This window comes from Nicotiana tabacum, chromosome 6, assembly GCF_000715075.1.
Source record: "Nicotiana tabacum cultivar K326 chromosome 6, ASM71507v2, whole genome shotgun sequence".
In the NCBI taxonomy this organism is placed as follows: Eukaryota; Viridiplantae; Streptophyta; class Magnoliopsida; order Solanales; family Solanaceae; genus Nicotiana; species Nicotiana tabacum.
The window spans coordinates 105,134,525-105,146,875 of record NC_134085.1 but is presented as its reverse complement, the minus strand read 5'-3'; the positions used below and the strand labels follow the sequence as shown (position 1 = coordinate 105,146,875).

General features: G+C 38.7%; 1 protein-coding gene across 1 annotated transcript; it reads left to right on the top strand.

The window, feature by feature from the left end:
• Positions 1-2,155: 2,155 nt before the first annotated feature.
• Positions 2,156-2,755, top strand: LOC107798946 (uncharacterized). The gene has a single exon (XM_016621975.1). The coding sequence runs from the start codon at positions 2,156-2,158 to the stop codon at positions 2,753-2,755; it is 600 nt and encodes a 199-aa protein (XP_016477461.1).
• The last annotated feature ends 9,596 nt before the right edge of the window (positions 2,756-12,351 follow it).

Here is a 12,351-nt window from a genome sequence, read left to right as displayed (position 1 = left end):
AGTGGACTCCGAATACCCTGCTGAGCAATCAACTTCACTGGCAGGACCTGAAATGCCCGAATCTGCACGCAGGGTGCAGGGAGTAAAGTGAGTACTCCAACTCAATGAGTAATTATAATAAATAAAGACTGAGCGATACGAAATCACATAAAAACACAACAACATGCTATAAAGAAGTAGTGTAAAACCATTAAAAGGCAAATAGACAGTGAAATCTCATAAAAACACCTTAGTTCAGAATAAGTTTTCTTAAACACCTTTCTAACAGTTAAACAAGTAAATGACAGGCAACTAGAAGAGATAAACAAATAAGAATCGCCCCTCGGGCACAATACCAATAGAACCAGCCCCTCGAGCAACAACATGGAACAACACCAGCCCTTCGGGCTATATCTCATATCACAATGGGTACCCGCGCTCACTAAGGGTGTGTAAACTCCGGGAGGGGCCTCTTATGGCTCAAGCACAATATCAAGCCATCTCATGGCATAATCAAATAGGCTCTCGGTCTCATATCAAGCCACCTCATGGCATACATCTCAGGCCCTCGGCCTCTAAATCATAAATCAGTGTATCCTCACAGCATAGGCCCTCGACCTTACTCAGTCAGAATCTCATAAGCCACTCGGGTAATAGTAAAACATGATGCTCAACCAAAAAGAATCATTTAGAAAATCATTAATGTGTTAAAACAGAGTAAACATGGCTGAGTTATGAAAACACTAGAATATAGCATGAATGAGTACAAGTATAAAGTCAAACAGTGAGGAAATATTAGTAAAAGTCCCCTAAGGATCCAAATAGTTGGCATGAGGCCCAAATATGGCTTTCAGCCCAAAAGTACCAAATCCGACAACAAATGGCCCCTCAAATCCTCAAGTCAAGGTCTCTAATCCCAAGCTCTAGTTTCCCAAATTTTTAACCCTTAATTTCCATAATTATAGCTCTAATCTTTTAAATAATACCATATAAACGAGTTTTAGGTTCAACAATCTTACCTCCAGAAGTTATCCCTTGAATTCCTCTTCAAAATAGCTTCCGCAAGCTCAAACCCGAGTAAAAACGGTGAAGAAATAGCTCAAAATTGCGAAGGAAACCTTTTATACTTTCTGACCCTGGCTTTTCACACCTGCGGTCCTTTTCCCGCTTTTGTGGTCCCGCTTCTGCGGCCTAATCCACCGCATCTGTGGTTTTCACTTAAATGGCCATTCCCACATCTGCAGTTAAAAACATCGCACCTGCGCTACCACAGGTGCGCCCACTTCACCGCTTCTGCGGTTCTTGATGATATTCTTCTTGGCCGCATCTGCGGCTGCCTTCTACTTCTGCAAGCATCGCACCTGCGGCCTCCAACCGCAAGTGCAGTTATGAAAGCAACAATATACTTCAGCTGTCCCAACACGACTTCAAACATTCCGCCAACCATTCAAAATTGCCTCGAGGCCCCCGGGACCTCTACCAAAAGCACAAACAAGTCATATACCACTACCCAAACTTATACCAATCTTCGAAACACCTCAAAAAACATCGAATCTATCAAATCACATCGATTTCAAAATCTATATTCCAAAATCTTCCGAATTACGCTTTTGATCAAAAAGTCTACCAAACCACGTCCGAATGACCTGATATTTTGCACACACATCCCAAATGACACAACAGACCTACTGCAACTCCCAAAATTCCATTCTGACCACTATATCAAAATCTCACCTATCAACCGAAAAACGTCAAAATTCTAATTTCGCCAATTCAAGCATAAACATTTCACGGACCTCAAATCACATTCTGATCATGCTCCTAAGTCCCAAATCACCTAACGGAGCTAACCAAATCATAAAATTTTTGATCCGAGATCATATACCGACAAGTCAAATCTTGGTCAAAGCTTTCAAATCTTAAACTTCAAACTGAGCACTGTTTCTTCAAAATTCATTCCGGTTACCCTGAAAACCAAAACTGATGATTTACATAAGCCATAATACATCACATGAGGCTAGCATGCCTAAGAACTGGCGAGCGAAGTGTAAAAGCTCAAAACGATCGGTCGGGTCATTACAGTCCAAGACGACGATATGATATGCTAACAACAAATATTGTTGAGTCAATGAATAATGTTTTGAGACGTGCAAGAGAATTTCCGCTTTTAATAATGATGGGTTTCATACAAGAAAAATTGCAAAGCTGGTTCTATGAAAGAAGGACTACTGCAGAAGGAATATTCCATGATTTATCAAATTGGGCAGAAGCAACATTGGAAGAAAAAATTAAACCAGCTTTTACATTTAGAGTATTGCCCATTGATCGACTCAAATTCAATGTCAAAGAAGAGGGTATGGAATTTATTGTTGATCTAGACAAAAGAACATGTGATTGTTCTGAATTTCAGATGGATGAGATACCCTGTGAACATGCAATTGCTGCAATTGAAAGTATATATCAAAAGAAATCGGCCTTTTGCTCGGCCTATTATTCAAGGGAATTTTGGTTGAAAACATATGAAGGGCAAGTAAATTCTGTAGGTGATTCAACAACATGGGTTATACCAGATACTATTAAATCAGAAATCACTAAGCCTCCAGATACAAAAGTAATGCTAGGAAGAAGACAGAAGAATCGACATGTTTCCTATATAGAATTCAAGAAGGAACCTATATGTGGTCTTTGCAAAAGATTTGGGCATAATAGAACAAATTGCACAAATTCCGCAATAGTTCATCCTTATGCAAGAAAATACATGAAAAAGAATGATTGATTATATACAATAAGGTTGCATAGGCTCATGTGAAAAACTGATTGTAATCCCGAATAATTTGTTCAGTATTCTTGTTTTTCAAAATATTATTGTTGTCTATTTTTTTGTTTCTCGATTTATTTCTTGATTTGCTGTAGTTATATAATAATATTTTATTTCCATATATCTATCATATTTTTTATCTATTACTCAGTTAAATATACTGGAGCTCGGAAAAATATATTGATCTAGTATAATATATATATATATCAACATGTCATGACCTGAGTTCGCCCTCCATGAACTATCTTGACGACACCTAGTCTTTACAACTAGGTAAGCCTAACAATTTGAGAAAAGAAAACCGAAAGATAAAACTAGCCAAAAACTGCGAATAAAACATAAATAAAACGTTTAAGATGTTGCTCGGCATTTACAAATATAACTCTTAAACTGAATCAACTCCCAAAACCCGGAATCTCATGAAATCACAAGCTGCTGAATAACTACAAGTGTTCTAACTTCAGAATAGAGAGGGACTCCTCATTTTGCGGACGCGACAGATATACCTCAAAGTCTCTGAAGATCCCCTTGCCTTACAGATGGTATGGCTGAGCCGAAGAACCTGGATCTGCACATGAATAACACGTGCAGGAAAGGGCATGAGTACACCACAACGGTACCCAGTAAGTGTCAAGCCTAACCTCGGTCGAGTAGTGACGAGGAAGGTCACGACCCTACTGGTTATATAAATATATAAGTGAGGTAAAACAGTATGGAATACGACAATATAATAAGAATGCTAACAGTCTATAATGAATAAAATCACAGAAAGAATCTAACTCAATGCACAAAAATAGCAAAAGGGGATCACCCAGGATATTGTCCCATAGTCCCAAACGTAAATGTCCAGAGGATCTCCCGGGATATCGTCCCATAGTCCGAATCATAAATATGCAGGGGAAAACTCGAATACCAATCCATAGTCCTAAAGTAAATATCCAGTATAGGGGAATCTATCGGGTGATGTCCCGTAGTCCCAATATAAATGTGCAGAGGGATCTACCGGAATACCGATCCGTAGTCCCAAAGTAAACAAACAGGGGGATCTCCCGGGATATCATCCCGTAGTCCCAAAGTAAACACACAACAGTTTCAGAAGAATTAACAATTTTATTCTAGAAGTAAATAGGAAATTCTACTCTAACATGCTGCACAGAGTACAAGTAGGCGATTAAGGCAGGTACGACAATTAAATCACATAGGCATGTTTTTCCTAAACTAAGTAAGACGCTTTAAGTTCAAGTATTGCTCAATTACAAGAAAACATAGGTATTAACTTAATGAAAATAGGATTTTTCAATAATTAGCATGTGTACGCACTCGTCACCTCACGTACACGACACTCATATAATAACAATACCAATCCTAAGGGGAGTTCCCCCCCACAAGGTTAGGCAAGCCACTTACCTCGAACCAGTTCAATCAACTCGAAATCACGTTCTTTCCACGAGTACCCGAATCCAAATGGCCCAAATTAATAACACCTGAGGCCCCCGGGACCTCAACCAAACATACCAACCAATCCTAAAACAACATATGAACTTAGTCGAGCCCTCAAATCGCATCAAACAATGCTAAAAACACAAATCACCCTCCAATCCAAACTTAATGAATTTGAAACTTCCAAATTCAACAACCAATTCCTAAACCAACGAAACCTCCTCCGATTAACCCCAAATTTTGCACACAAGACATATTCAACACTACAAACATATTACAACTTTTGCAATCAGATTCCGATTCCGATATCAAAAATTCACTACCGATCTGAAAACTTCAAAAGTTCAACTTACGACATTTCAAGCCTAAATAGGCTACGAATCTCCAAAAACATAATCCGAACACGCCCCTAAGACCGAAATCACTCAGCGGAGCTAACAGAATTGACGAAATTCTATTCCGAGGGCGTCTTCACACTACTCCGACTACAGTCCAAATTCTAAAGCTTAAGCTCTCATTGAGGGACTAAGTGTCCCAATACACTCCGAAACTCACAATGAATCATCCCTTCAAATCAAAATAGCAGAAACAAACACGAGGAAAGCAGTTAATAGGGGATCAGGGCGTAAATTCTTAAAACGACCGGCCGGGTCGTTACATCCCCCCTCTAAAAACATTCGTTCATCCTCGAACGAGTATGGAGACATACTAGAAATGGTGAAAAGATCAGGGTAACGGCTATGCATATCCTGCTCGATCTCCCAAGTTGCCTCCTCGACCGGCCGACCCCGCCACTGAACCTTCACTGATCCAATGTTCTTTGACCTCAGCTTTCAAACCTACCCGTCCAAGATCGCCACTGGCTCCTCAAAATAAGATAGATCCTTGTCCAACTAGACTGAACTAAAATCCATCACTTGCAACAGATCACCGTGATACTTCCGGAGCATCAAAACATGAAATACCGGATGAACTCCTGCCAAGCTGGGAGGTAAGGCAAGCTTAGAGGATACCTCTCCAACACGCCTCAATATCTCAAAAAGACCAATAAACCTCGGACTCAGTTTCTCCTTCTTCCCAAAATATCATAACGCCCTTCATAAGCGAAACCCGAAGTAAGACCCGCTCTCCAACCATATAAGAAACATCACGAACCTTCTGGTCAGCATAACTCTTCTGTCTGGACTGGGCTGTGCGAAGTCTATTCTAAATCACCTTAACCTTCTCCAATGCATCCTAAACCAAGTCTGTGCCCAATAATCTTGCCTCACCTGGCTCAAACCAACCCACTGGGGATCTACATCGCCTACCATACAAAGCCTCATACGGTACCATCTGAATGCTGGACTTATAACTGTTGTTGTAGGAAAACTCCATCAATGGCAAGAATTGATCCCAAGAACCTCCAAACTCTATTACACACGCAAACAACATATCTTCGTGATTCTGAATAGTGTGTTCGGACTGTCCGTCCATCTGTCGGTGAAATGCTGTGCTCAACTCCACCCGAGTACCCAACTCATGATGTACAACCCTCTAGAACCGTGATGTGAACCGAGTACCTCTATCTGAAATGATGGAAACTAGAATACCATGCAGACGAACAATCTCTCGAATATAAATCTCCGCCAACCGCTCCGAAGAATAGGTAGTACATGTGAGCATGTGATTTTTGCCCTATATGAATTACTCCTATAAAATCCAAGAAAGTAGATTTTTTCTAATTATTTGCCATTTTTAGGATTTTTGTAGGATCTTATCAATAATTTGCATTTTTGTGCACATTATTAAAATCATGAAAAATATCAAAAATACCATTCATTGCATTTAGGTTTTGTTTTTACATCTTTAGGGTTAATTATCAATTATTTGTTTTATTAAAACAATGAAAATCACAAAATAACTCATTTTACATTTTTTACCTTATAATTTTTATAGGTTAGTGATTTTTCTCTTTTAATTTAGGATCAAGTAATTTTATAATTATTGTAATTAGATATTTGGCTTAATTTTATAATTTTAGATTAATTTAGGAATTTAATATAGGATTTTTAATTAAAGAAAAAGAAAAAAACAAAAGAAAAAGGAATAATTGGTTAATTGAAAAAGGGATTTATTTTTCTTAATTTGGGTTATTTCTAAAGCCAAACCCCGTTCCAAGCTAACCCAAACCCAAGCCCAAATCAGCCTTACCCGGTCCAAATCCCCCACCCTCCAAACGACACCGTTTTTCGCCCCAAATAATCCCAACTGTTGATCATCACAAATCTAACTGCTGGGAACTGATTCCCATTTTAATATAAAACGGTCGGAACTCCCCCTAACCCCAGAAACACCCCCCCTATTTCACATCATCCATGTATCTAACCCCAAACCCTAGCCGCCCTAAAATACTTCACGGTCTCTGCCGCCAACCGCTACCGGAAATCGCCTCACGACGGTTCCGGTGCTCCAAACACCTTCAAATTAACACCCCATAACCCCTGTCCCTTCCTCTTTCCAAATCCACAAGCTATTTCTCTAAAATCCCCACCCAAACCCTCGAATCATAGATTCAAAAATCAGTTTCTAAACCCTAAGTCACCCAAATACCACCAAATCCACACCATGCAATCCCTCCCTTCTCCTCTTCCCAAATATGCCCATGGTTCATCTCAAATCAGCCTCAATCTTGTCGAATCTTAAATCTAAGATTCTGAAAAATCCTAAATTTTCCTTTCTTCTTTTCTTGGTCAATGTTTTGGTCAAATGAACCCAAAACATCCATTAGTTGACTGTTCTTGTTAAGAACAGTCGATTAATGCTAGTTCAAAGTTCAGTTTTACCTTGATGAAATTTGGTTAGAAGTTCGTGGGTGGTCCAGTTTCTTTCATCTTTGAAAAATGAGCAATAGGTAATCCCTTCTACCTTTTCTTTAGTTTTTTTCTATCTTTTTGTTAATTTCCCTTCAGGTTAATTGTCTCTGATTTAGCCATTTTCTTAAGTCATCTTTTCTTTTCTTCAACTGTTAGCATCATTGATTGTATGTTTTATATTTCAATTTTAGGAATTTTATTTGCCTAGGTTTACCATTTTAGTTTTTGATTATCCGTTTGTTTTGTTTCTTTTCTTTCATGTTTGTTCTTCTTGCACGTTTGTTTTCACTGTCAATTAGGGTAATTAGGATAGGGTTAAAAGCCAATTAATTGCCTATTTTAGATAATTCCTGATTGTTTAAGATTTAGCTTGATTCAATCTCATTTCAATTAAAATAAGTTAATTTTGATTCCTGACTTTCTTTGCACAAGCATGCTGGATTTTAATAGTTGTTTGAATGTGAGTTACATGTATTGATTGCTTACATGCTTTGATTGCTTAGGATTAATTTATTTTAAACTTGTCAATTAGGTTTGAACCTCTGAACAAAAATTTAAACCTTAGTTTAATTTCAGGAAAAAATGCAATACCCTAGGTTTGCAAATTAAGGCAGCCTAATCACTTGTTTGTTGCTAGAAGGTCCTAAAAGTAGTTGGAATTGAATTGAAATCAAAATTTAGGTTAGGCTTAGATAGAATGGAAATAATCAGTAAATGGAAGGGTATAATTGGGTTTTTACATAGGTTAATATCAGAAGGTTCTAGGTCTTTGGACAACTGTCCCCATTTTTAGCAAAAGATACTGAAATTGGGTGGGAAAAAGGACAGACAGCTATAAAAAGTTGTTGTACTATTCTGATTTTTAGAATTTTAGGTTAGAATATTCCTTTTTAATGCCTTTTTGTGCACTATATAAAAGAAAAACATTCCCTCATTCACACACAGATTCATTAGCATTTTCTGCACTCAAAAGTTCTGAAAACATATAGAGATACTAGTCTTTTTCTGAAAATCCATACTGATTCTGAAAAATACCAAGATAGATACAAAAACACTCTAAAATGGGTTTCTCTTAGCTGTGGATTTTTTTCTAGAAACATTGGTTTCTTTTAGCTGTGGTTTGCTGGGTAAAATCAGGTTGGTTTTCTTGCTGGTTTCTTGTTGGAATTTCTGAGTAGCTGTTGTCTGATTGTTGTTGATTTAAGCTCCAAATCAGCCTTGTTTATTGACCTGCATTTGGTCCTTTTGTTTCTGTGTTTGAATCATTATTAAGTATGTAATCACACCTCTTTTATGGAATGAATCTTCTTGTTCAAATATGAGTTTAGCACTCATGTTTGCTTTCTGATAATTCCATGTGATATGCTAAGAATGGAACTTAGTGAACTATTTTTTGCCATTTTTCTTTCAAGTATAATTGTTCAGATAACGATGTTTGCTCTATTTGTTTTCATCTCGATTCATTTAGCATATGACTAAGCTGTTTCCCTTCCCTTCTTTTTACCAAAAATTAATCTCTATGTGAGCTTAGACCTCAACATGCAATCTCAGGGTTGAAGTTTGAAATGCTCACTTGTGAGAAATAGCTCTATAGCTGATTTCTTGCAAGTTGAAGCTGGTTGAAGGATTTGATGGTAGTGGAAAGGCTTGAAGAATTCTGCTCTTTTTATTTAAAAAAAATTCCTTTCTTTTCTTTTAAATGTTTTAGTTATACTTAGGAATATATATAAATTCATGGACTTTCAGCAGTGAAAATGGACTGTTAGAATTTTCTGGTTTCAAATTTAATTAAGTTTTATTATTAGTTAGGTTCACAATAGTAGAATTTCTTTGTAATAAACATAGCTTGTTACTGCACAGCCGTTTGAACATAATACAAGTTGGGCCTTACTTGCAACAAGGCCTAATATGGGAATTACATGAGCAAGTCTGGGCTCGGGTGAATGAGCCTGGGCGCTAAGCCCAACAACTTTGATATTTTTCTTTCTTTATTTATTATAGACTTCCCTGGTGAATAACAGTATAAATGCTCATTTTTTTGCTACTCATGTGATTGATCTTCAAATTAGAATTGTGTTTGAGTTTTGAATGTTGATTTCTTTTGCTTAAAAGCAAATTGAGATATAATTGTGGTGAATCTGCAAATTTGGCCAACTTTAAAATGTAAAGGGTAGATAGGCCCAGCCAACAAATGTTTGTAACTGGGCTCGCCTTCTAAAATTGAGGTGTGCCATCTTTCATTAAATCACCTATGGCTCTCATGTTAGTATCACAACTTAGATATTAAACACTCGTAGTTTGCTTTAGTCTTGACTTAGACTATTATTGTGATTATGTATACATTTGCGTAACATAATTATGAATTTAATTCTAAAAACGTAACTCGAGGGATGCGTTTGCGCAACTTCAACCAACTTTTCTTAATAATTAATAAAGCGTGATTAATTGTGGACACGTACGCGTGACATGATTTTTGACGCGCCAAAGGAAATGAGTATACGTACGTGTAACTCAATTCTTTCATTACGGACAAATCAAGCAACTAAAAGCGGTTAAAGGGATAAATGCACATAGGTCCTAAAATAAGTAGTTAAATAATTTAAGCCAAGTATAAATTTCTAAGCGACCGTGCTAGAACCACGGAACCCGGGAATGCCTAACACCTTCTCCCGGGTTAACAGAATTCCTTATCTAAAATTTCTGGCTCGTAGACTTTTAAATAAAGTCGAAAATTTCCTTGACTTGGGATTTAAAAATAAACTGGTGACTTGGGACACCAAATAAACTATTCCAAGTGGCAACTCTCAAGAAAAATGAAATAAATGATCCCATTTCGAATAATGTTACTTTAATTGGAAAAACTCCTTTATATACACCTTCCGGGTGGTAATAAAGAAGGCGTGACAGTACACACCGGAATGAAATACGTGGACTTGGTCAGCCGATCCACAATCACCCAAATGACATCGAACTTCCTTTAAGTCCGTGAGAGTCCAATTACGAAGTCCATGGTGATCCTCTCCCACTTCCACTCTAGAATCTCTATCTGCTGAAGCAACCCAACCCGGTCTCTGGTGCTCATACTTTACCTGCTGATAATTGAGGCTTCGATCTACAAACCCAACTATATCCTTCTTCATCCACCTTTACCAATAGTGCTATCTCAAATCCTGGTACATCTTCGCGACACCCGGATGGATGGAATATCGTGAACTATGGTCCTCCTCTAGAATCAAATCTTGAAGCCCATCAACATTGGGTACACATACCCGGCCCTGCATCCTCAATACCACATCATCACCAATAGTCACATCTATGGCATCACCGTGCAGAACCTTGTCCTTGAGGATGAGCAAATGAGGGTCATCGCTCCCTGATACAATCAAATAAGGAAGGCCGAGAAATCGCACAAGCTAGAACCTGACTGGGCTCCAAAAGATCCAATCTCACAAACTGGCTGGCTAAGGCTTGAACATCCATCACCACGAGCCTCTCCGCTGTTGGTAAATAAACCAAACTCCCCAAACTCTCTGCCCGGCGACTCAAAGCATCGGTTACCACATTGGCCTTGCCTGGGTGATATAATTTAGTGATATCATAGTCCTTCAGCAGCTATAACCACCTCCTCTGGCACAAATTAAGATCCTTCTGCTTGAACATATGCTACAAACTCCGGTGATCAGTATAAATCTCACAAGGAACATCATACAAATAATGGCGCCAAATCTTCAAGGCGTGAACAATAGCAGCTAACTCGAGATCATGGACAGGATAATTCTTCTCATGTACTTTGAACTGTCTGGATGCGTAGGCAATCACCCTACTGTCCTACATCAATACCGCTCCAAGGCCAATCCTTGAGGCATCACAATAGACAGTATAAGATCTCGAACCTGTAGGCAATATCAAAATAGGAGCTATAGTCAAAGCTGTCTTGAGCTTCTGGAAGCTCTCCTCACACTCTTTCGTCCACTGGAACGGAGCACCCTTCTGGGTCAGCCTGATCATAAGTGCTGCAATAGATGAAAACCCCTCAACAAATCGATGATAATAACCCACCAAGCCATGAAAACTACGGATCTCTGTAGCTGAGGATGGTCTGGGCAAACTCTACACTGCTTCCACTTTCTTCGGATCCACCTTTATACCCTCACTAGATACTACGTGACCCAAGAATGCCACAGAATCCAACCAAAACTCACATTTTGAGAACATTGCGTATAACTTCTTTTCCTTCAAAATTTGAAGCACTGTCCTTAGTTGCTGCTCATGATCTTCCCGACTCCGGGAGTATACCAAAATATCATCAGTAAAGATAATGATGAATGAGTCAAGGTACTACCGGAACACACTGTGCATCAAATGCATGAAGGTTGCTGGGGCATTGGTCAGCCCAAATGACATGACAAGGAACTCGTAATGAACATACCGAGTCTTGAAGGTAGTCTCCGGGATATCTAGCTCCCGAATCTTCAACTGATGGTAACCTGAATGCAAGTCAATCTTAGAAAACACTCGTGCACCCTGTAGCTGGTCAAACAGATCATCAATACGAGGCAAAGGATAACTCTTCTTCACTGTAACTTTGTTCAACTAACGATAATCAATGCACATACGCATAGAACCATCCTTTTTGTTTTAAAAAAAGATAGGAGCACTCCAAGGTAATACACTGGGCCGAATAAAACCCCTATCAAGCAATTCCTGTAACTGTTCCTTCAACTCCTTCAACTTAGGAGGAGACATACGGTACAGAGGAATAGAAATGGGCTTAGTGTCCAGCAACAGATCAATGCCAAAATCAATATCCCTGTCGGGTGGCATACTCGGAAGATCAGCTGGAAATACATCAGGGAAGTCCCGTACTACTAGGACTGAATCAACTGTAGGGGTATCAACACTAACATCTCTCACATAAGCCAGGCATGTGTCACACACCTTCTCAACCATTCGCTGAGCCTTAAGGAATGAAATAGCTTTACTAGGAGTGTGATCTAAAGTACCCCTACACTCTACTCGCAGTACACTTGGCATAGCCGGCATCACGGTTTTGGCATGACAATCAAGAATAGCATAATGGGGATACAACCAGTCCATGCCAAAGATAACATCAAAATCTACCATGCTGAGAAATAATAAATCGGTTCTGGTCTCAAAACCACTAAGAGCAACCAAACACTCCCGATAAATGCAGTCCACAACAAGAGAATCTCCCACATGAGTAGAAACATAAATAGGGGAACTCAAAGAATCCTGAGA